Source organism: Callorhinus ursinus, unplaced genomic scaffold (assembly GCF_003265705.2).
Source record: "Callorhinus ursinus isolate GAN/ISIS: 27379988/994484 unplaced genomic scaffold, GSC_fseal_2.0 scaffold22, whole genome shotgun sequence".
NCBI lineage: Eukaryota > Metazoa > Chordata > Mammalia > Carnivora > Otariidae > Callorhinus > Callorhinus ursinus.
Window position 1 is genome coordinate 28,083,395 of NW_027397084.1, and position 26,269 is coordinate 28,109,663.

At 38.5% G+C, this 26,269-nt stretch overlaps 1 protein-coding gene across 5 annotated transcripts in view; it reads right to left on the minus strand.

Moving 5' to 3' along the window:
* The window catches only part of FILIP1 (filamin A interacting protein 1), a 203,384-nt gene that overhangs the window by 93,498 nt on the left and 83,617 nt on the right, over positions 1-26,269 (minus strand). For all 5 annotated transcript variants that reach the window (XM_073905235.1, XM_073905232.1, XM_025890559.2 and 2 more), the window contains one exon: positions 16,609-16,890. In XM_073905235.1, coding sequence (XP_073761336.1) covers positions 16,609-16,890 — 282 coding nt within the window. The remainder of the gene's footprint in view (positions 1-16,608; positions 16,891-26,269) is intronic.

The following is a 26,269-nucleotide window of genomic DNA, read 5'->3' on the forward strand; positions in this document are numbered from 1 at the left end:
ATGAGATGGAAAAAATATTTCACTTGTAACTCAGATCACAGACGAAAAACTGATTTCTCTACTATATGAAGAGTTCTTATTAATCAATATAAGACCAACGATATAATAGCAAAAACAGGCAAAAGATAGAAGCAGTCTAGTCACAGAAAAAGAAATACAAATATCTCTAAAAACATTTGAAAAGATACTCAACCTCAATCAGAAGAGAAATGTAACTTAAAAGTACAAGGAGATACCCATTTTACCTACTGTATTGTCAAAGGAATTAAAACACCAGATTGGCGAAATGATAATATACTGTGTTGGCAAAAGTGTGAGAAAACAGACCTAGGCAATTTAACAAAATCTACCACAAACTCAGCAGTTCCACTGCTGGGCAGTGTGACCAAGAGAAATACTCTTACGTGTGTGATAAGATATATGTATAATGTATCCATGCAGCATTGATTGTGAAAACAAAAGACAGGGTACAGTTTAAATACCTATCAACAAGGGACTGCACTAAGGTACACCCAACTACCATACCCTCCACAGGCACTAAAAAGAATGTAAAATCTCTGTATGTTCTAATAGGGAATGATTTCCGAGGCATATACGATGTCTGAAAAGGGCCAATTGCAGAAGAGAGTACATAATACATTCTGTTTGTGTAAAAAACAAAAGAAAATATACATACTTGCCTACTTTAGGCCTTTTTTTAAGTTTTTCAACCATAAATATGAATCAATTATTCAAATTTCTTGGGGCACCTATGTGGCTCAGTCAGTTAAGAGTCTGCCTTTGGCTCAGGTCATGATCTTTGGGTCCTGGGATCAAGCCCCACATCAGGCTCCTCGCTCAGTGGGGAGTCTGATTCTCCCTCTTCCCCTCCCCCCTGCTTGTGCTCTCTCTCTCTCAAATAAATTTTAAAAAATCTTTAAAAAGATTATTCAAATTCTTAAATAAAATATTTTTAAGTTAACTAGACTTACTGTGATCATTGTTTTACAATATATGTGAATCTCAAATCATTATGGTGTATACCTGAAATTAAATTATACCTCAACAAAAAAGGAAAGATAATAAAATTGTTTTAAATCCCACACAAAATATTTTTAATGTAAAATTTTTTAAGTATATAAACTTTACCCCTAGAAACATTTTATGTTTGACCTGTTTTTTGGATTTACTAAATCAGAACATGATTCCATCCATACACTTGTCTTGTCTTATAATTACAACATGATTCCTGAACGCATAATTACAATAAGACTCCACCACCTTGGAAGAGATACAAGAATGACACTCTATCAAAATATAAAAATCCCTGAACACCTGGACAGAACGGAAGTCCTCTCCCATAAAGTCCTTGAAAAAAACATGTGCACAAGTTACAACGAGTAATGGAATAAGCTTTTAAGCATTAGCCTAACAGTAGGTATTTGTATGGAGCAGTGATTTCCTTGCCTAATAACCTTCACTGGATGTGGAAACAACATTAAAAGTAAAGTAGGACAAAAATCAATAAATAAAATCAATGCACTGCTCTCATCAGCCAACCTGGAACATGTGAAATATTAGTACCTTTTTCTTTCAAATCATTTGCATAATACATAATGAAAGAGAAGAGTCCCCAGAAAGAAGAGGCTCTCGACACTATTTTAACACAGGAAATGTTCACAGGACTGCAGACACGTCAGTAGGGCAGGACCATGGATGGAGGGACCGCAGGGAAAGATGAGGCTGGAGTGGTGAGCGGCTGCCAGTCCGCGAAAGCCCCTCAGAGCCATAGGGAGCCTCTGAGTATTTGAAGCAGAGGAAAGACGCGATTGGTTTGCATTTTAAAAAGCAGACTCTGGCTGTGATATGGAGAATGATGGGTGACAAGACCACAGGAAGGCAGTATCGGTTAGGGGGCTATGGCAATAAACCATGTGAAAAGTCGTGAGGACTCCTGAAGTGAAGCGAAGATGGTGGAGATCCTGTCTCTCCAGTTTCGTGAGGTCGGGGACCCTGTGGCTTATTCTTTTCCCTCGCATTCCTTCCACTACCTAGCCGTCATTCTATAATCGCTTGGCAAGGATTCCCTTGTCACTTGCATCAGCTATCATGTGGCGGTAGATAATCAGTGGGAATGACTAGACTGTTCCTCCAGTGTTTGCTGCAGGTAGGCAACAGTGTGATATCTGTGAGGATCATTGCATGAGACAGTGAGACTCAGGGGGAGATGGGATCTTGCAGCCACCTGCATCTTGGCTCACAGGTGAAGAAGGAAAATAGCCCTCCCCTCTATCCCTTCCCACTTAAGCAATTATAGCTCTAGAGAGAAAGAAAGGAAGTGCAATGTTCACAGTTTCCTGTGTACAACTCTTCAGTGACCCCCAGAAGTGTCTCCCAGTCAGAAGTTGTTTTTCTCTTTTTTTCAGGAGAGGTCTTTGTCCAGGTATTTTGCAGTCAGCATACCTGGCACTTCGAGCTGACATGTTACACTGCAATCACCTATAAACAAGTCGTGTCGGATGTTGCAAAGAAAACAAATGCTCAGGGCTCAAGCTCTGTATGCAACAGTGCACTCTAATGACTGTCCTTTGTAAACACAAAGCCAGGGACTTACATTCCATTAAAGAAAAAAAAAAAAGACGTGCATATTGATTGTTTCAGAACGTAGTTCACCTTCCTCATTGCTTTGAGGTTAAGAAAAATAATTGTTAACTACAAAAAGTATATATACAGCGAAATACACACACATAGATAATATATATTACATATATATCTATTTGTATCATATATACAATTTTTTTCACTAGTTTAAGATGGCAGGTACTGTAATATACCATCTCAGGGTAGATCCATTTAACGTTCAAAAACAGTAACACTACTGTTCAAGGTACACTCACTTTCATTGGTACAAGTTGGTTTTGAGTCCATCAGACCATCTTCAACATTTGTTTAGGAACATCCAAACCCTTGGTTTATTGCTGGTTTTCCTCACAAATTAGCTATTCCCCACAAAGCCATGAACTTGCAAATGTGCTTTTATTATTACAACTTTAAAAAGGCAGGGGTAGAGCAGAGTGGTAAAATTTGTGCACATTGTTTCTTGTTTCCTTTCAGGCCCTAGATCCGGAAATGTTTAAGGTGGGAGTAAGTCTTGTTAGAGACTAATGGCTGCTGTTTGGAAAAGTGGATAAAAGTTCTTTCCTGCCGATACAAACTTCTAAATTGTAGAAGCACCAGCTGGTGCCCACAGGTATGATTACATGTTCGCTGAAAACACCAAGGGACAATGTGCTTCTTGAATCGGTTTATACCCTTTCTCTCAATTATGCATTAATATCACAGGGAAATGATTTCAAAATTTTTCATCAGCACCCTGATTTCTCTTTTAAATACAGACGTATTTTTCTGTTGACAGCTCTATGATGTGAGTCTCTCTGAGCCTGTCGTGTGTTTCGAGGTTAGTCTATGACTGTTTGACATGATGCTTATGAAGTCAGATTTCAAATCCCACCTGGGCCAATTAGCTTTGCAAAGAAAAATATTCCACACTGTGCCTGCACTCTTAACCCCACCTGGCAAACCCGAGGATGCCACAGGTCACAAGAGGTTCAGAACAAACCCTTCATTATCACTGTACATGGAAAGGTCTCCTGAGGATCACTGGGGCCGAAACAAGGGAAGATCATGAGGCAGTGCTGAAAAAAGGACCATTCTTTATCTACTAAGTCTTTGCCCAGTGACTTTCAGGAGTGTTCCTGGAACTGCTCAAAAGAGAGAAGGGAATGAAAAAGAGGTAAAGGCTAGCCTGGGAATTTGTAAACAATGTCAAGTTGCTAGCAGTTATAAGCAGTGCTTGTACAGAAACATCTCAGTAATTTGGATACCATCAATTTAAATTCACCATGGTCTAGATATGTAATTCTGCATTTTATTCTTTTTTTTTAAGATTTTATTTATTTATTTGACAGAGAGAGAGAGAGAGAGTACAAGTAGGCAGAGTGGCAGGCAGAGGGAGAGGGAGAAGCAGGTTTCCCGCAGAGCAGGAAGCCTGATGTGGGGCTCGATCTCAGGACCCCAGGATCATGCCCCGAGCCAAAGGCAGCCGCTTAACCGACTGAGCCACCCAGGTGCCCCTTCTGCATTTTACTCTTAAAAACATTTAATAAGAGGTGCCTGGGTGGCTCAGTCAGCTAAGCTCCTGCCTTCAGTTCGGGTCATGATTCCAGGGTCCTGGGATCAAGTCCCACATTGGGCTCCCTGCTCAGCAGGGAGTCTGCTTCTCCCTCTGCCGCTCCCCCTGGCTTGTGCTCTCCCTCTCTCTCTCTTTCTCTCAAATAAATAAATAAATAAAATATTTTAAAAAAAAACATTTAATAACTACAAAAAATGTTTTATGTGGCTTAACAGTATAAATCAGAAAAATGAACCCAGGGGTGCCCAAGTGGCTCAGTGGGTTGAGCAGCCGACTCTTAATTTCGGCTCAGGTGGTAATCCCAGGGTCCTGGGATCGAGCCCCAAGTCTGGCTCTGCACTCAGCCCGGAGTTTGCTTGAGGATTTTCTCTCCCTCTGTCCCTCCCCCCACCTGTACTCTCTCTCTCTCTAAAATAAATAATCTTTTAAAAAATAAGAAAGAAAGAAAAAAATACACCGTTTTGATTTTTAAAGATTTTATTTAGGGGCGTCTGGTGACTCAGATGGTTAGGCATCTGCCTTCGGCTCAGGTCATGATCTCCAAGTCCTGGGATCGAGCCCTACATCAGGGTGTGCTCTCTCTGCCTCTCTCTCAAATAAATAAATAAAAACATCTTTAAAAAAATAAAGATTTTATTTATTCATTTGACAGAGAAAGCACAAGCAGGGGGAGGGGCAGAGGAAGAGGGAGAAGAAGGCTACCCATGCAGGGCTCAATCTCAGGGCCCCATTAAGCAATGGCATTGGCATTAGTCACAACTGGACTCATTACAAATGATGCTATGGTTCAGTTTGTTATAATCCTACTGAGAAGCATGAAAAGAAAGCAAGACGCAGGCGAGGAGATGAGGCAGTCTACTAAAAAAGAACAGAACCATCAACTCAAGATTTAGAGGACAAAAAATTACTCCAAGTTGTAAATTTCAAAATCTGTTGCATTGTATGGAAAAAGTTCTGTTGGCAAATAATAGATGCTTCTTCTCCTTATCTGTGGGATAGGTTTCTCTTGCCAGTGAGTTTGCTCTTCCATTTTAGTTACAAAAACAATAGCGGCCTATTATTTTTCTGGCAGACGAAAGGCACTGGCTTTGGAGTCAGCAGGGCATAGTACATCCTACTAGGGCATCCTTGGGGGAGTTCACTCAAACCATCAAAGCTTCCATTTACTCATCTAACTTTTTAGGGCCACTGTGATCATTCAATAAAATAATGAAGATGCTGCTCTAGAGGAGGCAGCACAGGAAGGACACACGGGCAATATAGACACAATTATTTTTCTTTTGCCATTTATTTGGGTTTTGTTTTAACTTTGTCTTATGGGAAAGTTTTACCCATACACCAAAGGGAACAAACGAGTATAATGAACCACCTAGCTATCTCCTCACATATTTTTTTTGGCGGGTGGGGGAGAGGCTGGAAACTTATTTTAAAGGAAATATCAGACATCTCATCATTTCACCCAACAAGAAAGATATTACGATGACAGTGTCTTCAGGGTAGGGTACAATCTGATTCCCGGTTGAGAGAGAGTTCTGCCACTAATATTGGCCTAACATATCCAATAAGAAAATACATAAACTGAGGCAGGGAGTAAAGTGCCATGACAGGTAGAAAATGAAGCCAAAATTTTCACTGTCACCTGACATTTCCTTGGAATATACTCACTCTTGGTCACTATGGCGAAGACCAAGCTCTACTTTTAGAAAAAATTAAAATGGCAATCCACTTTTGGCTTCATAAAAAAAAAAAATCATATTAACCAAATGGAACTACAGAGTAAGTTCCAAAAAGCACCTATCAAGTGCTTCCTAGATAAAGTCTGTCCTCTAGGAATTTGTAGTATAAAATGGTTCTTGAAAGACAGACAAGATATGGAGAAGTTCTGTTAAAAATAGTCAAACATATAGAAAATGATGGAGATAAATTTACCTCTGTAAAGAATATAGGTAGGGCAGCGGGAGAGAAGGGGCATAGGTATACAGTTAGAAGGTTTTTCAAAAGGGCTCCTGAATATTCCACGTCCAGATGCCCTGGGAGACAGAGACTTTGCTGACAATAATTCCCTGTCTAAAGAGCCCCAGGGGCTTTGAACAGTCTTGCTTCTTTCATGTGGAACGTTTCCAAGCCCCTACAAGCTGGTGATAAAGAACGCAGGAGAGCTAGTAGGGAGAGGAGGGAGGGAGATTGGGGAAGCGCGCGGGAAAGGTAAAGAGTGTGCAGCTTGGTCCGGGAAGCGGGTAGAATCAAGTCAATAGAACTGGCCTTGATAAAAAAGGATACTTCTCTCTTAGTGAGGGGGAAGGGGAGAAATGGAAGGCAAGGAATGGAAGTTTTTGGAATGGAGAGAGGTTGAGAAGACCTTAATGTCCTAAATAAAACAGAAGATCAAAGTATCTGCGGGGAACAAAGGGAACAAGGAGAGGATGGGGATTATGAGAAAAGTCTGTCTCTAACATGGACAAACCCGTTTCAGTGTTGCCTCCAAAAATAAAACTAAACTAAACAAAAATCTTCCCTACCCCTTACTATTCCCTTAGATCCGGCCCCGCCATCATTCTCTATCCACAAACGTCTCAAGAGTAAAGTTTGCCCAAGCACTCCTGGACATCAGCAATCTGATATCAACACTCACCGTTCCTTTGAAAATGCACCTTTTAAATGCCACCTCGATAAATGGCTTGTTCTCAGTTTTTATCCTCCCACTTTTCAGCAACACTGAGAACTATGTCTTCTTCCTGAGAGTCTCTCCTCCATGGCATCCATGGCACGTCGTGGTTCTCATCTGTCTTCCTTTCTCTTTATCCATGTCTTCTGCTGCTCTTTGGCCAGCTCTTCTCTCTCCCCACCCTTGAGGCAGGGTGTTTTCTAAGGGTCTGTCTTTGGACTTGACTTTTTTCTTTTATTCTGCATCCCTACAGTCTCCTCAGATGAGTGCCATGTTTGTTTCTCTATATCCGTGCTGTTGTTAGAGTAGCCACGGGCCACGTGTGGCTATTTAAATTTAAATTATTATTAAATATCATTTAAAATTCATTTCTTCAGCCATATTAGCCATATATCAAATGTTTACAAGCCACATGTGGCTAGTGGCTCTCATACAGGACAGCGCAGATAGAGAACATTTCCTTCTTTATAGGAAGTTCCTTTGGACACCACAGGTCTAGATTGCACCCCCCCCCCAAGGTAAGATCTTCCGCCCTGGCAGGATTCTACCGGACAACTCTCCTAGAAGTCCTTCCAGAATCACAAATTCATTGTCCATCAAATCCTATATATTTCTCATAATAGTTTTCTGTATAAGCTCTAGTTTTACTTTAAAAAGTCTCCATGTAATAAGACCACATGTCCAAGTAATTAGGAAATATTTACATAAGTAAATTGGATACTTAGGTATAATTTTGCCCACTAAAGTCATAGAGATCGTTTTCCTTAAGAAAAATATAAACTACAGCCATGTAGGGGGGAAATCGCCATCTTCTACATAGTATCTATATAGTATTTTCCCATGTTTAGAGTGTCATAAAATAATAAATGGATTTATTTATGGGGCATTTTCTCTATTATATCTCAATAAAACCAAGGTTTTCCCCTATAGTGTCAGTGAGTACACTATTCTCACTGTAAAGAAATCAACTTTCTGATTCTATTAGGAGCACTAAAAATATTCCGCCTGAACAATGAAAATCAGACACCAATGCTCTTTGCCAAAAGACTGACGATGCTCCTGGACACATGAGATTCTGAAGCGTCGCCTTCAACAAAGAATCAGATCTGGTCCTGATTTTAATCAGAAAGCAACCTGTCTCTTTGCTGCCTCCTAAACTTAGCAAAGACATACCATTCTCAGCATGCTGACCATTTTGGTGGTGTGAGGTTTCACTGGGCAGCCTCACTCAGGGTGACCTCAGCCTGAGGTAAAGATGGAGTGTATTAAGTGCAGGTGAGTCATCAATTTAAAAAGCCATACAGAGTAACTAAAAGCTTCATTCTTTAGAAGTACAGAGATTCCACAGAAGGCCTTCCCATGTGATAAATGGAACTCACTTAGGAAAAGAAAAAACATCTCTAAAGAAAGAAGTGATAAATGGTACCCCTGTAGGATAAGCCTATTGTGCTTGGTTGCACCAGGTAATTCCATCTGAACTGATTATCACCATCCCCAATGGAGTTATGACATCTCCTGCTAACGATGACAGAAAAGCGGAATCATAGTTTTGTAGTGGGATTTTAATTGTAAATATTCAGGACCATTACTGTTAATTCAATAGCATTGTGTATACTGTGATACTTAAACTTTCTCTATATAGTTCAAAGACATTAAAAAATTAATCTTATGGACGCCTGGGTGGCTCAGTCTGTTAAGCGTCTGCCTTCGGCTCAGGTCATGATCCCAGGGTCCTGGGATCGAGCCCCACATCGGGCTTCTCTCTCTCCCCCGTGCTTGTGCTCTCTCTTGCTATCTCTGTCTTTCTCTCTCAAATAAATAAATAAAATCTTTAAAAAAATGAAATAAAATAAAATAAAACCTTAAAAAATAAAAATAAAAAATTAATCTTATGACTGCCTCATAGGGCATATAGATATTAAAACATTCCAAGACTACTCCTCAGTTACCAATAAGCTAACAATGATATGCCTAGCCCTTTTCTAGGTACAATGAGGCATATGAAAGAAGCAGAAGACACAACCCCTTCCCTCAAGTTGTTTCAGACAACAGAGATAAGTAAGTACATAAAACACTTACAGAATGTGTGTTTATGGAATGCTTTGATTCATACTTATACCAAAACAAGGTGGGATTTCAGGACAGGAAAAAGACAAGTGTTGGGGAGCAATTATTTAGAAAAGTCTTCAGAGAAGAGTAAGCCTTCAGTGGTCCCTAAAAGAAATATTGGGGTGGGGGGTTAGAGGAGGAATGAATAGGCAGAACCCAGAGGATTTTTATGGCAGTGAAAATACTCTATATACTATGACAACAGTGGGTACATGTCACTACATTTTTTCCAAACTCATGAAGTACAACACCAAGAGTGAACCCTAGGGACGCCTGGGTGGCTCAGTCGTTAAGCGTCTGCCTTCGGTTCAGGTCATGATCCCAGGGTCCTGGGATCGAGCCCCATGTCAGGCTCCCCGCTCGGTGGGGAGCCTGCTTCTCCCTCTCCCTCGGCCTGCAGCTCCCCTTGTTTGTGCTCACTCTTTCTCTGTCAAATAAATAAATAAAATCTTTATTAAAAAAAAAAAAGAGTGAACCCTAATGTAAACTATAAACTTTGGGTGATTATGATGTGTCAGCGTAGGTTCATAATTGTAACAAATGTACCTCTCTGGTGGGGGATGTTGATAATAGGAGAGGCTATGCATGTGTGGGGGCAGGGAAGTTTATGGGAAATCTCTATACCTTCCTCTCAGTTTTGCTGTCATCCTAAAACTGTTCTTAAAAAATAAAGTCTCTAATAATAAAAGAGAAAAGACATATTAACTAGTACATGAGGGAAGTACAGTTTGGAGCAAGGACAAATACATGTCCTGAATCTTCCCAGAAAGCCCCAGTTTTTGTCTTGTAATTACTCTCAAGGCGGGAGAAATATAAAGAAAGATAAAAAGAAGAAAAAAAAAAACACTGTGATGGGGATAGTGTTTGAGATATTGTGTGCAAGTGTGTGTCAGGTTGGGGAAGGATGTAGAGACTTCCTGACTGGATAACAACAGTCATGTCAAGGAACATCAAAAATGAACAGCAATAGGAGCACTGGGTATTATATGCAAACAATGAACCATGGAACACTACATCAAAAACTAATGATGTAATGTATAGTGATTAACATAACTAATAAAATACAATTTAAAAAAAATGAACAGCAATAGCTAAGAGGGAGTCAGTTAGTAAATAGCTTCTGCAGACCAGTCTGATCAATGTAGCTATCAATCTGATAGGGTCTCAAGGCCTCCCGTAAATTCCTAAGCAACAGAATGACATGATCAGAGAAACACTTGAGAAAAAGTAGGCTGGCAGCACCAAAGTGTTGAGATCCTAGCCCCCAGCTCTCATATTTACTGTGATACAGACATGCTCTTCACTCTAAATCCTGCCATCAGCCTGGGAGGTTTCAACATTCTTGTGGGCGATTTAGCCACTATCCTAACTTTACTAATCCTTGATCTCATGAATTCTGATTGCCTTCGCTTCCACTCCCGGGCCCGTACATTAGTTAACACTGCACCACACAGAAAACTTAGAGGCAAATAGCCCAACTTCAAGTCCCTCCAGCCTTCTCATGCCTGGCTTCCCACTGACCTGCTCATCCCTCACCATATCTCTTCCTTGCTGGCTATTGTCTCACCGACTTTCTTCCACTTCTGTTCTTCCACTGCATCTACTTACACAACAGCAACCCTAGATTCAGTGCTGTAAAATCTATCTCCCCATTTACACGCAGGCTTCTGAACACACCAGTGGCACTGCAGACACATGGCTTCTGCTGGTGAAATCCTAAACTTCACTAATTAATGCTCCCATTTGTCCACAATCACCTTCCTCTAACGCGTCCCCCAGCAGTGATATGGCATGTACATAATTATCCTTAAGGCCACCACCTAGGGGGCACCGGGGTATCTCAGTTGTTTGAGCATCTGACTCTTGATTTCGGCTCAGCTGATGATCTCAATGTCCTGGGATCGAGCCCCACGTTAGGCTCTGTGCTCAGTGGGGATTTGGCTTGAGGATTCTCCCTCTCCCTCTCCCTGTGCCCCTTCCCCCACTTGTGCACATGCACACACGCACGTGCGCTCTCTCTCAAATCTTTAAAAAACAAATATAAATTAAAAAAAACAAATATAAATAATAAAAACCTTCCATTGACCTGAGTTTCCCGCTAGCTACTATCCTGTCTTTCTTCTACTTTTTTATCCACAGTTATCCATCTAATAACATCTATATTAGCTAAGTGTAGTAATCACAACAACCCTAGAAAGTAGGAAGTGTATCTATTATACGGACAGGGAATAAACTGAGGCCCAAAGTCAACACTAATAAGGTCAACTGCCAAAACTTTTGGATTCTACAACATTCCCTCATTGGACTTGGCCTTCACACTGTTCCAACCTTCTATTTTTTAATAAGCGCATGTTTTACTTAAGCCCCAAAGTAGCAAAAAGCAACATAGTGTTTTCAAAGCAGGAGGTCAACAAATATACACTAAGAGTTTATTCTGCCAGACAAATAATTTATAGTCATGCTAAAGAAAAGGGAAATTTGGCTTCTTTGACTATGTCCAAAAAAAAAAAACCCCAAAATCTAATTAACTTTTACCAAAAAATAAAAATAAAAATGATTTTCTAAATTCCTAGATTTTCAACAGAACATGTTATTCTGTTTGTTTAACTTGACTTTTCAAACCACTGAAAATAGGTTTAAACTCACTGAAACTGCTCTGGCAAATGTTCCCCATAACCTACAGATCCACAAACCCAAAGAACACCCTTCAGTCATATCCAACTGAAGCTTTCTGCTGATTTGACTGACATAATCTCTCTCTTCTTGACAATCTTGACTCCCTCGGCTTCTGCATCACTCCACTCTCCCGGGATCCTCATTCCTTTTGACTGTTTTTATTCATATGTCTTATCTGTAAACATATTGTACATCAGATTCAGGTGTAGTTTTATCTCTGCCAAATACTTCTCCACTGAAGCAAGACTATTTACTGATGAATATAACCTATACTTTCCCACCCACTCTATGTTTGAATCTGTTTGTGTTGGTCCCTACACTCATTTCTACTTGTCTAAAACCTACCAATTATTCATGATCTAATTCTTTAGTAGAGGTTTTGCTCATCTCCTGAGATTTTCATAATCTTTCTCTCCTTTGTGCTCCCATAATTTGCACTGCAACTACCCTATAGAATATTCATTCTTGCATATTCTCATTTATCCTACAAGGTCAGGAGCTCTTTCTTCACCATGACTGCTGAAGTACCCAGTGCCTAAAACCATGCTTAGCACATAGTAGGACCTCATCAAATTTTAGCTATGAGTATTATTATTCATCATCTTTGCATTCTTCAGACCTCTAGCACAGTAATGTTTCTTAAATATTGTAAAATCAATTTAGAACTAATTAATTAGTGCCCTAAGAATGAATGAAATCTCTTAGTAAGAAAGGAGAGCAGGTAGAAGGCTCACCTACAGTAGGTGGTAGAGAGGTAAAGTGCGAAGTCGGCTTGGGACTCTCTCCCTCTCCCTCTGCCCCTCCCCCCCCCAAATAAATGAATGAATATTTTTTTAAAAAGAGAGAGAAGAAAATGGCTAGGAACTGCAAAAGGAGAGAATAGAGGAAACTTCTAGTAATTCACAGGGTCATGTTATCTATTTTGTAAGTATCTGAAATATAACATCTTCTTCTGCCAGTTACATGGGACAAGGGTAGATTTTTCAACATGTGGATGATCCTGTCTCTGACTCAGCCTGACAAACACCAAAGCCAAATGGAATGGTGGTGCATTATCTAGTCGTGTTAGCTAGATTTCCCTGAGCCTCCTTTTGCACGGGTAAAAGAGAACTAACTATAAGGACAAAGGGAAAGAATGATGAAAATTTTTTAGAGGTTGATTTTTTTTAAATGTATTCAAGTGGATATATCAAGGGGATTCACTATACAAAATAGCTAAATATTTTTTTGTATCAAGAAGAATTAATTGGTATACTGTTTTTGAATCATTTTACAAGAATGGCCTTCTGCCAAGTTTTCTGTGTTATGGCTTTTTGATGTGAGTAGCATTTCCTTCGAACTTTTGTTGTTTTTAGTACAGCCAAATCAACTGGCTTCTTTAAAGTGCTATTTTTGGACAAATACAAAGGAAAATTAATCATGGTGCCCAAGTGATAGTCTGGGTATACTATTTCATTATTTTCAGTTTAGTCTGGGAAATATGTAACCAGTTTTTCACCCAGAGTAAAAATGTTCCAATTTATTAGAAAGTTCTTGTTATTGGAAGTGTCAATGACAGAAGAATCATAATGGAAACCATCCCAGCTACTTCCATGCAGGCAATGCTGGCCAGCCATTGTGCTAAAATGACAGGCCTGAATCGGCTAAGGTGTGGCTTGAAAGCTCTGGAAGATGTCCCTCTCTAAGACAAAGGTCATGACACCACCAGTTCCTAGACAAGACTCTTTAAAATGCAAAAATCCCTGAGAATGGCAACTCCATGACTAATACATATCCTCTAAAGTTGCACTTCAAGAGTTTACTCTGTTTTGGACTGGCAAGCAAAACAGCAAATTTGCAGATTTTGCAAAGAGCCAATGCTAACATAAAGGCCATGCTGTTTTAATGTTGGCTCAACAAATTCCTATAGATCACACAACAGAGTCCTAAGGTGGCAGGTCATTGGTACCAGAAAACACATCATTGTTTATAATGTCCAAAACCCTGGATATGGAGGTAGAGATAATAAGAGAGATCAAAAACGAGTCTGAGAAAGGGAAAATTGACATGGAAAGCTCAAGTGAACTCCCATCTCCTCCTTGTCCCCCAAGTCATTTCCCCAGTACATCTACAGGCAGACTTGATCTCAGTCTATCTCCCCAATATTACAAGCCCTTTTTTCTTTGTGTCACGCTACTTCTTTTAACCAGCAGTTCCAGTCTCCCCAAGGCTAAGCTGCTGCAAAACTCCAGGGCACAACCCTCATAGGGTAGTGAATATGAAGCCCCCCAAAGTTGTGTGGGGCCCAGCCTGTGACCATGTGGCACCCCTGCCCTCCACCGTGTTTCTCACTATCCAGATCACACCAAACTTCAAGACTCAGATCATACACTTCTACTGCCTGGATGTGAAAGAAACCTTCTGCAATTTCTCTAACCTAAAAAATGGTTTTGGCCCCGGAGTTCACACTAGGAGTCTACTTGAAAGAAATTCTCAAATGAAGAAGAAATACAGAGGTCCTGGATCTTACCCTTGAACATCCCCGAGTGTAAATAACCTAATGAGAGGGACATTGAACTGAGAGACAGGGAATTTGGATCTAGAGCAAATGTTAACTAAACTGCTGTGCAACCTTGGGAAAGTCACATAATTTATCAGAGTGTCATTTTACATTTGTAATATAAAGGAGGTGGATAAGACACCTCAAAGATGCTTGTCGGCCCCAATATTTCATATAACCTTGGAACACTAGCTCCAGAGGAAGGGTATTTGAGTCACATACAGCCACCCCATAAAGGGAGGTAATCAGTGGTCTCTGAAGGTCTGGGAGACAAGTCACTAAATGTTCATAAATGTCAAGCCAAATGGCATACAGGCCTTACCTCTCGAGGCATATCCTCGCCTCTCTTCACAGCACTAGATCTTTACATAGATTTTTTTCACATCTCTAGTCTGGCAAACCTGGCACACAGCTGCCACATTTTCACCAGCCCACTCATAGTTGCTAAAGCCAACTGCCTCCCACACTTAGCTACAGCACACACACCCTCTCACGTGAGAATGCTAATAAAGGACAGGTTTCTGCTACAAAAACATAGATCTAAGCTCCAAATACAGGAACACTCTTATTTTAAACAAACCTATGACACAATCTGCATTTATAAGTACATACACTTATGTGGATGCATATAAATAAATGGGTGGATGGATGATTTGCTTTGCAAATGAATTTACCATGAAATTTCTTAAAATACCAGGTCCTTCATTTCTCTTTTCCTTCACTGCCTCCTCCACAAATATCTTACACTTTCTTACTTATTTATTGCTACTCAGGAATATATCTATTGTGTAAGGTAAGGTATCCAGTATTTATAAAGTTTAATGGAGAGCAAAATGCATGTCTTTGGCACCTTCTGGCTATTTTCCTTAATGTTCTGGGTATGTGGCCTTATATTTTGCATGCCTTGGCTCTGAAACTGTATCTGGCAACATCATGAGTATAAAAGTCACATGAATCTTAAATACCTTCCAGAGTCCACCATGATATAATAGCCTTCTACGGAAATTAAAATCTGGAAGAGCCACAGGCTTCACACAAGCCACCATACTTGGAGAGAAGGGAGCTGATGGCCTTGCTTTGTGAAAACTTTCATGACAACTGTGTACCTTCCACTCAGGTTAGTACCTGTCAACTGAGGGCAGCTTAAAAAGTTAGACTAATATATTCTGCCTCCTTACACAATAAATGTTAATAGACAAAACATTAACCACCTTTCTGGGAGTGGTGAAGCTATTTCTAGTAATGGTGGAACTCTGGAAAATTTCATCTTTTGCTGTGAAATGCAAATGTGATTTTTCTCAGCCCATAAATGGTAAGCTCCATCATGTTTATTTGTTTAAAATTTGAGTTTTGTATGTTTTCTATTTCTCTTTTCCCCAGGGATTTCCTTATCTGTATGCACACACAGATGAGAACAGGAACAGATCAGGCTAGCCCACCCTAGGTTAGGGTAGATTGCAAATAATACTTCTGATGCTAACAGCAGCAAACAAAGGTTTCATCTCATGTGATTATTCGCATTCCCCTCGAGGCTCAGGCAAGCTAAGAGCCTAACAAAAACAAAAAGGAAAACAGCAACTTCACTCTTAAGTCATATTCTTTCCCAAAAAGAAAAAAGTTATTTTTCCCCCCACTTTCAGAAACACCATTGTCCAGAGCTCAGAAACTCAAAAGAATCCCAACTTCCCCTTGGATCCCTAAAAACAAACACTTAATGGGGGACCTGGTTCATGGAAGCTACAGAAGGATGGTAAGGATGGCAGTGGAAAGAGCACTGGACCAAGACTCAGGAAACCTAAGGTGAGATCTGGACACAACCCACATTTTTTGTTGATATCAAATAAGATAATAGATTTGAAAATGTTTTGTGAAAATATTACATCTTCACAATACAATGCTCTGCTTATTTGTGTGCATCTCAACTTGTAGGAAATTAAAGCTGAAAGTTAAGAAAAATGAAAAAAAGAGTAAGGCTGCTCTAAACAAAGCTTTCTGTATTTTCCCCTCTCTTTGTCTCTCCCTCCATTTCTTTATGTCCCTTTTACTCTACCTTCTAGAAGGAGGCAAAAGTAACCATTGATCTAAACTCTGTACTCTAATAATTACGACTTTTCTATGGTTTTCAACCACAGCCAATGGCTAAATTAGATAACCTCACTGATTACTAAGCACAGGAGCCTGGGTTAAATTATTACCAAAGTCATATCATGAAGAAACTTTCTGCTTCTAGAGAAGCTTGAAGTTGGAATCAGCATCTATTCTTTATTCATTCATTCATTCAACACATACTTATTCAGTACAAACTTATAGCAGGGATTTAGAAATTAACAAGAAAAATATAACCCCTTTCCCCATGAAGTTCACAATCCAGTGAGGGAGATAGATTCATAGTCTCTCATTTTATAGCTTAGGAACTAGAGACAAATAGTTGAGAAAATTGGACTCTACCTGCAACTCTCCTTCCATTATACTGAGTAGCTGTATAAGGTCTTCTTTGGATAACTCCAAGGATTTCTTATTTTTTCGTTCACTTTCTCCAGATGATTTTAGGTGTCGTTTCACAGTTCCTGAGGCCATGACATCATCCTCCTTTCTGTTTGATTTGTTTTTCTTTTTTGCATCTTCTGAGAGACTTTTATCATCAGCATTGCTGATGATAGAGGACTTGGGGCAGGAGATATGCCCATTGGATGAACTTTCACCACCCTGATTTCGGGATCTCATTCCCACCTATAGTACATGAAAAAAGATAAGATGTTGTTACTACCACTGAAGTTATTTGTCTAACTACTTAGAAACTTTTAGCAGCTTCACAGCATCACCAATAGGGGAAATACCGAAAGATCAGTCCTAGTTAGCTTCCTTATAGCTTTAATGAAGGTCATTAAAATCTGCAGGAAAATGCTTTGATGGTCTTCAGGAAAAAGTGAAAATGTGATTCTAACCTGATAAACATCTCAAACCAAATGACTAAGGTCAACACCAAGAGTTCTAAGTCATGTCAATGGTATGTATCTTTGATATACTGGGATAATGGGATATAAATGGTACTTTTACCTATGTGGCCTCCCACCCCCAAACATCACCCAAGTCTAATAATGAGAAAAACATCAGACAGACCCTACTTGAAAGACAGTCTACAAAATTGCTGACCCGTAATCTTTAAAGCTACCAAGGTCATCAAAAACACAGAATATCTGAAAATTGTCACAGCCAAGAGAAACCTAAGGACACATGACAGTTAAATGCAATATGGCATCCTAGGTGGGATTTTGGAATAGAAAAAAGACAGTATGAAGAAAAACTGAGAAAATATGAATAAAATGTGTGCTTTAGTCAATAATAATGTATCAATATTTGTTTATAAATTATAACAAATGTACCATACTAATGTAAGCTGTTAACTATAGAAGAAACTGGGTGTGGTATATATTGGAACCCTAGGTATTATGTTTGCAATAATTCTATGAATCAAAAGCTGTTGTAAAATAAAAAAATTATTTAAAAAAATGATTCTAAATTAAGCCTATCAGAAAATTCAAACATCTGCGGCACCTGGGTGACTCAGTTGGTTAAGCATCTGACTCTTGGTTTTGGCACAGGTCATGATCTCAGGGTCATGAGGTTGAGCCCCGTGTTGCGCTCCATGCTCAAGGCGGAGTCTACTTGAGATTCTCTCCCTCTCCCTCTCCCTCTGCCTCTGTTTTTCCCCTCACTTGTGCACTCTTTCTCTCTCAAATAAATAAATAAATAAATAAATAAATAAATAAAATCTTAAAAAGAAAAGAAAATTCAAACATCAAACCTTGCCAGGAACCAGTTGGAAGTCACAATGTACAGAAAAATCCACATAGGGTGGAGAGGGCTTCAAATGGAGAGAGGAAAAGGGAAACTCAAAGGGAAGAGGGTGGTGTTGTTTTTAGTAATGTGGGATTTTGTTTTTCTGTAACCTCTTTTTCAAAATGGGGGGAGGGTGGTGTGTTTTGTTTTGTTTTATGTCAGTCATTTACAGTAATAAGATTAAGAGCACAAAGAATTGGGGAAAACAGATCGATTTCAAAATCAAAAATATTTTAAATATTTTGAGGTAAAATAAAGAAAAAAGACAAAGCAGCGAATAATTTATCTCGTGGGGAACACATTTGGGTCTTTCCATCATGAATGCTTTACAGATTCTCTGTCAATCTCTGAGCAGAAGAACTTGACCAACAGGTATATTACAAACAAACAAACTGAACTCAAACCCTAAGACTCAAAGTGCAAGAAAGAGAGTTCTAATTTCCTGGGGGCTGTACTACAAAATTTGCCTAAACTCTTAAATATAGTAGCTTAGAACATGGGATTATTTAAAACTCACAGTATAAATAGTCCTTCCCCTGAACAGCTAAGCAGCAAGATTTTCATTACTCATTCCAGATAAAATAGAAAGACTTGTTTTCTGAAAGTAAATTTCCTTTATGAACCCAACCATACTTAAGAAACCAAGGAAAGCTTTTCAAAACACTAGGTTTATAATAGAAAAATAAATACAGTGTGATGTTTCCTTTCAGATAGTGCATATTCAATTCTTCCAACCAATCTTTAAATCTACATTCATGCTCCTTTTTTGAACTGAACTCTTATAACCAAATGGACCCTTTTGTGTGTGTGTGAATTTTCTTCAGCACCCTAATTTTGAACAATATAAACTGAAAAAGTGATGCTTAACACTGGCACCCTATTTTCTGGTTCACTCAGTGATTAGTTCTTGAAATTTTAGAGCATCTTTTCTGCTTCCTTGGTGAAGAAAGAATAGATGTGTCTTTGTAATGGAAGCCAGAGCACTTCAGAGCAGACCTACTATACTTTATCAGTTTGTTGTGGGCGAAGAGGGCTGACTTAAGCCCCAGTCAAAAAAAAAAAAAAAAAAGCGATGAATAGAAAGTTTTGAAGGGGAGTAAAATATGCTCTTTTGGCATATTGATTATTTAAGAAATAATAGACACAGGTGAAGTTCTGAAAACTGAGTAGAAATTACCCTTTGGTATGAAACATTAAATTTATAAGGGAAATCTCCATTTGTAAGGGTGTCTTCTTCTTTGTACCAGGAAGAAAAGAATGACTAAATTTCTGGAACCTTTTCTTAGCAGAGAAGGTAAGGACTTAAATCTGCCCAACACTTTACTCTACTGTGCTTTTCCTGGTAACCTCCCACAATTGACTCCCTACCCCCAACATCTTCTATTGTGTTTAGCTGAAGATGATATTAAGGTGATGGCTTGAACCATTTCTGAGAATTCCTCTCTCATGTATAGAAGAGGTATACATGTTTTAAACTTGTTTGTTTTTCTCCTGTTAATTTGTCTTTTTTTGCAGGGGGTGTCTCAGCCAAGAATCTAGAAAGGTAGAAGGAAAACTTCTTCCTCCCCAACAATTTCAAATTTAACTCTTGAATTTTACACATCATAATTAAGACATGGGCTCCCCAAACTGAATTGTGACTCCCTACAACTCCATGCCTTTTTATCTGAAATAATTTTCTCTATAAGATCTTAAGGCTCTTTGGGATGGTGCATCAAATATTGATTTGACAACTTCAATTTAGATCATGCATTAATAAAAATTCCAGACAATAGTAAGGTGGTAATGTTTTAAAACTTAGTCATACATGGCCTTAATCATATACAATATTTGTATTTGACTGTAGCATGTGTTTGTGTAATATTTCCCTGGACTTTTTATATCTTTTATAGAATCTTCAGCATTTAGGTATTCCTAAATTAGAAAAATGCCTAACTAACTATGTTATGTGCATTTACTCAACCGTATTTACAAACACACAGAGGGGTGCCTGGGTGGCTCATTCGTTAAGTGTCTGCCTTTGGCTCAGGTCATGATCTCAGGGTCCTGAGATGGAGCCCCGCATCAGGCTCCCTGCTCCGCGGGAAGCCTGCTTCCCCCCCTCCCACTCCCCCTGCTTCTGTTCCCTCTCTCCTGCCTCTCTCTCTCTCTGTCAAATAAATAAATAAAATCTTAAAAAAAAAACACACACAGAAGGTGTCATTTAATTAGTGCAACTCTTTTTATAGTAGTACTTTCTAAAATTTTCAGTCTGATGCATTTTTAGGTAAATTTTATTGTAGTATTAATAGCTTTTGTGGAATTAATGGAATTATATTAGTTAATTAGTATTGATTATAGAATTAATTGATTACAGAATTAATTACTTTCACAGAAAAAACATATTTTAGAATTATCTAATTATTTTATATCACTAATCAGCTCAAAAGCTTGAGTTCCCTATTCTCTTCCATGTTATTTCACTTTGATAAAAACATCTCATGTGCTAGACCATGATGTTAATTCTGTCTTAGGAAATATTTTTTCTCCGTGACACTGAAATTTCACATTAATTGCTTTTCCTTTGACATGTGCTCGTGGATTTTAGTACTTTCTTGGTGATCCAAATAGGGTCTACTATCTTTATCTCCACAACAAAGTCAGCAATCAGCGCCTTTTCTATCTCAGCAATGTAAAAGTACTCAGAGATCACAAACTAGCCAAGAAATGTTTTAGGAAGGAAGTAGACACCATATACGAAAGTGAAAGACATATTCTCAATAGTGTAATCAAGTGTGCCATCAATAATGTCCACTTTATTTATTTATTTATTTATTTTTAAAGTTTATTTTTTTTTAGTAATCTTTACACTCAACGTGGGTCTCAAATTTTCAACCCCAAGATCAGGGGTCACATGCTCCTCAGACTGCGCCAGCCAGCACCCCAGTAATGTCCACTTTAAACTACTTTATTTTGGGGGTGCCTGGGTGGTTCACTCCGTTAAGTGTCTGCCTTCAGCTTAGGTCAGGATCCCAGGGTTCTGGGATCGAGCCCTGCATCAGGCTACCTGCTCAGTGGAGAGTCTACTTCTCCCTCCTCCCTCCCTCCCTCTCTCTCTCTCTCTCTCTCTCACTCACTCACTCTCTTTCTCTCACTCACTCTCTCTCTCAAGTAAATTAATCTAAAATCTTTTAAAAAATAAAAAATAAACTACTTTATTTTGAAGGAAGAAAATATCAAGACAATAATGACTTCCATGTATCACATTTAATGACAGCCATACTCTTCCTTATTCGAATAGCTATCAACAGTTTCTTTTTTTCTTAATTTTTTATTTAAATTCAATTTAATTAACATATATTATTAGTTTCAGAGGTACAATTTAGTGATTCATCAGTTGCATACAACACCCAGTGCTCATTCCATCAAGTGCCTCCTTAATGCCCATCACCCAATTACTCCATCCCTCCACCTACCTCCCCTCCAGCAACCCTCAGTTTGTTTCCTATTGTTAAGAGTCTCTTATGATTTACCTCCCTTTCTGATTTCATCTTATTTTATTTTTCCTGCCCCTCTCCTATGTTCATCTGTTTTGTTTCTTAAATGCCACATATGAGTGAAATCATATGGTATTTGCCTTTCTCTAACTGACTTATTTCACTAGCATAATACACTCTAGCTCTATCCACATCATTGCAAATGGCAAGATTTCATTCTTTTTGATGGCTGAGTAATATTCCATTACACACACACACACACACACACACACACACACACACACACACACACACCACATCTTCTTATCCATTCATCTATTGATAGATATCTGGGCTCTTTCCATAGTTTGGCTATTGTAGACATTGCTGCTATAAACATTAGGGTGCATGTGCCCCTTTGAATCACTAAGTTTGTATCCTTTGGATAAATACCTAGTAGTGCAATTGCTGGGTCATAGAGTAGCTCTATTTTTAACTTTCTGAGGACACTTCATACTGTTTTCCAGAATGGCTGCCTCACACACTGTTTCTTAAGTGCTACACAGTGTGCTAAGCATTTTACATACAGCATCTCATCTAAATTAATATTCACATCAACCTTATTATTCTCAGTTTTACAGTTATGGCCACTGAGGTTGAAAGACATTAAATATCTTTTTTCTGGATCACACAACTACTCCTAGTGAATAGAAGAGCTAGGATTTGAACCCAGGTCTGATTCCAAATACCTACTCACTATATGGCTTTCCTCTAAGTTCTTAAACGCATGCAAATTGGAAGGGGTAAGGGAATACCCTGTAAATCAGATGATTCAGAAAAATTTACAAATCTTTACTAAGGTAATGTTTTTCACTTCATACTACAGAATTGGAGAAATCCATCTTTCTCCACAGACATTCATGCAAAACTCACACAGCAATTAAAATTAGGTTGCTAAGCAAAATACTTTTGCCAAAATCATTAACCTGATGCAGAACTTGTAAAATGATGAATCACTTTTAAATCATCCCAAGAAGCAACATGGCTAAATATTAAGGATACATGTTATGAAAACAGGATGTGAAGTCTGAACAGGGACCATCTGTGTTAAAAGTCCCAGAGTTGAACAATAGTAAACATTTAATCAGTTGGCCAAATCCTGTCCATTGTGTTTACAGAGTATCAGGCAGGTAACAAAAAAGGCATCGGGTACTCTGTAGGCTTCTTAATAGTTGAGTTGATTTCATGGCTGCAGGGTTGGGACATGCAGATAACAAAATTTCTGAAAGAAGCCAAAAATACCTTTGCTCTACCCCAGCATATACCCTTTGAAGAAAGTTCTCCTTGAGACAAAGGTATAAATAAACTGAAAATTCACACCAGATTTGTAACCACACCACTCTCTCTCTCTCTTTTTTTTTTTTTTTTGAATCACTGTTATTTGGGGCACAAATTCCTCTTTTTAATAAGTAAATAATCCTAACATAGTTCAAGAAGTAGACTTACTTTTCCGTTCATAGTAATTAGTCAGCAATAGTTTGCATGGAATTTGCTGACTAGGGTGTGAAGAAAAGAAATACAAAATGGTATTCCAAATCTCCCTCTTTTATCTATGGCCATCCCTCCTCTTCAGGCCCTCCCCCCCCCCCGCATATATTGGGCAATCACCAGAGCATACTGTCAGATGAATAATATCCTAGGAATCAGAAAATATTTATAAAGACTTTGAGCCATTTATGCTGAACCAACAAGTATTTCTAGAGCTTTTGAACAAGGAAAAGGAAAAAGACAAAGAAAAAGTCTACAGCAATGAAATGCCCACTCTAGTGCCCACCTTCATTAGCTTCTGCAAATGTTGACCTTGAATATCCCCCTTCCCTTTTCTCACTCTTGCTCTCGCCTGCTTTCAGATTTATCTTTTCGTGTTATGATGCAATTTTGGCCACAAGACTCCCCATCCCCACCACCAAAAGAACGTTTTCTGCATAAATTAGGTTTTGGAATATTTCCTATGATTCTCAAGTATCCAGCCTCTGTTTCTGGTTTTATTTTATCTATATACTTTTCTAAGAACCTACCTAAGGCACAGGGTGAGATGTCACAATAATTTTACTTATATAATTTCTATTTTTAAATGACTTTATAGAATTATAAGGAAAAATTATAGTACATAGTAAAAAGGAAAGCACATAATTACAGAAAAGCCTACTTTTTACAGTGTGGCCTGGCAGAAGGCCTGCTGCAAGTGAGGCTTCCAGAACATTAGCATGGAACTGTCCTGGTTCTTTCTGTTGGACTTAAATGACAATACCCAAAGCTCCCCAAACTAAAGGCAAAAGAAAACATCTGTTCTAGTTTTATGTGAATTTTAAAACATGAAAAAATCAAATAGTTTATTCTCTATTGATGCCAGATTATTCCCTCTGCGCATCTTATTTACTTGGTGAAGTCTAATTATAAAGAGCCCAACTCATAAAATGTTCAAACACTTCTCATGAGATTATCATTCATTCTAATGGTGCAGACTGTTCAGAAGTGTTCCTATGTTTACTGTTAAATTTTCTTTACAATTTTCTTTCACTTTCTTCATCCTATTTATGAAACAAGCCATGTTAAATGATTTTTCACTGCTCATTATCCACACTCATAAAATCTTCAGAATAACATTCTATTAGGACAGATCTATCCAGACCAAATGAAAATTCTTCTAAATAATTCCACAAAATGTTAGAATTCAAGAAAGGGGATTGTCTTGAGGTCATTGCAGAGATGTTGTAACCAAGAGTTTAAGGAAAATATTATAACTGCGGCAAAATAGAAAAATATTATTCTACCCTAGCCCCAAACCATGGTGAAATATTTTATAAAGTTCTGCTTAATATTCTTCAAGGAAGATAAAAGCAGACCTGGAAAAAGTTCCCAGAAAAAAAAAATAATGAAAGAATAGATCAGGGAACTGCCATGAAATAAAAAATCTTTTAAAATAGGATAACTGAAAAAAATTATAAAATAAAACAGGATACCTGAGTCTAAATGTACAGTTTGAGGGTTTTAAAACTTTGAATGTAAAATAGGGTGACCTCTCTTAGCAACTGTCAGTTTACCTCTTTATACTCACTTCTAGCATTTATAACAGGGTTTGGGGTTTGTTATTGTTCTTTTTACTTCCTTCACAGAAATAAGGCTACTGTCAATCATACAAAAGAGAAAAGCATTTATCTAGACATATACTGTTTTATAAAGAAACGATGACATAATGACATATCACTTTTTTCTCGCATTTTCAACTTTAATGACTCATTCTTAAACCTCAAATACATTTTAAATATTTTCATATTTATAATACTTTATTATTGTAATTCTGATGTCACTATTCTTCTAGACATAGTATATAATACATAGTCATTGATTACAAAGAAAGAGTAAGGCCTGAAATTTAAGTGATTAAGACAACTCTTTAGCTTTCTGGTTAATTTTACTTATATCCTTTCTACTTGGGCACTACAATTCTTTCAAACGTTCTAACAGTAACTGTGGCCTCTAAAAAATGTTACCATTTTTAAACGTTGGTTTTATCATGTGACAAAGAGAACACCTCAGGAAAATTACCAGACCCCTGCTTAGCTGGACCCAGAATTCCTTCCTGTATCTCATCACTCCTGAAAACGTCCAGCCCCAGAATTGTAGAAGAATCAGTTCTTTCCCTTCCCCTAACAAACATCTATCTGTAGCCAGAATGACAAATACCTTAGACTCTATGTCAGCAGTCTATATTTGATGAATTATTCTTAGATATTACCTCTATTCACAGTAATAATAGCTGTCATTTACTAAAGAGCTCATTATGCTCTCAGCATTGGGGTAAGTATCTGACATATGTAGTATCATTTCATGAAATCCTGATACCAGTCCATAAAGCAGGTACTATAATTCTTCCTCTTACAAAAATAAGGAAAATGAGGTTTAGAGAGATTTAGACATTTGCCCAAAATAATATGGCCAGTGCCTGGGAAAGCCTGAGATAGAATGCAAGCTTGTTTGGATCTCCATGTGCAAGGGGAAATCCGAATGGGGGCTTTTCCCACCGTATCAGAACTACTGCAACACAAATGAATTCATAGCCACCCTTTTATGGGACCAAAATAAGTTTAGTCTCAGGGGATAGCATCCACCAAATAGTCTCCAACAATAATAATTAATTCAGAATCCCACTGTTCCAGCAGATATTTTTCTCTAATGTCTTCTGCTTGTGTGATACCATCTTCTTCTAAGACCACACTCTCTCACTCTCTTCCCTTATCACTCCCCTTATGTTGCCTTTCTACTTCTCCGTGCTTGAGGTTTTCAACAAAGCTGAAGAGGAACTTTGCCCTTGCAGTGTTGACTTCTAATTTTTTTCTTTGAATTTTTTATTGTTATGTTAATCATCATACATTACATCATTAGTTTTTGATGTAGTGTTCCATGATTCATTATTTGCGTATAACACCCAGTGCTCCACGCAGAACGTGCCCTCTTTAATACCCATCACCAGGCTAACCCATCCCCCCACCCCCCTCCCCTCTAGAACCCTCAGTTTGTTATTCAGAGTCCATCATCTCTCATGGTTCGTCTCCCCTCCCAATTTCCCCCCCTTCATTCTTCCCCTCCTGCTATCGTCTTCTTTTTTTTTTATTTTTCTTAATATATATTGCATTATTTGTTTCAGAGGTACAGGTCTGTGATTCAACAGTCTTGCACAATTCACAGCGCTCGCCATAGCACATACCCTCCCCCATGTCTATCACCCAGCCACCCCATCCCTCCCACCCCCC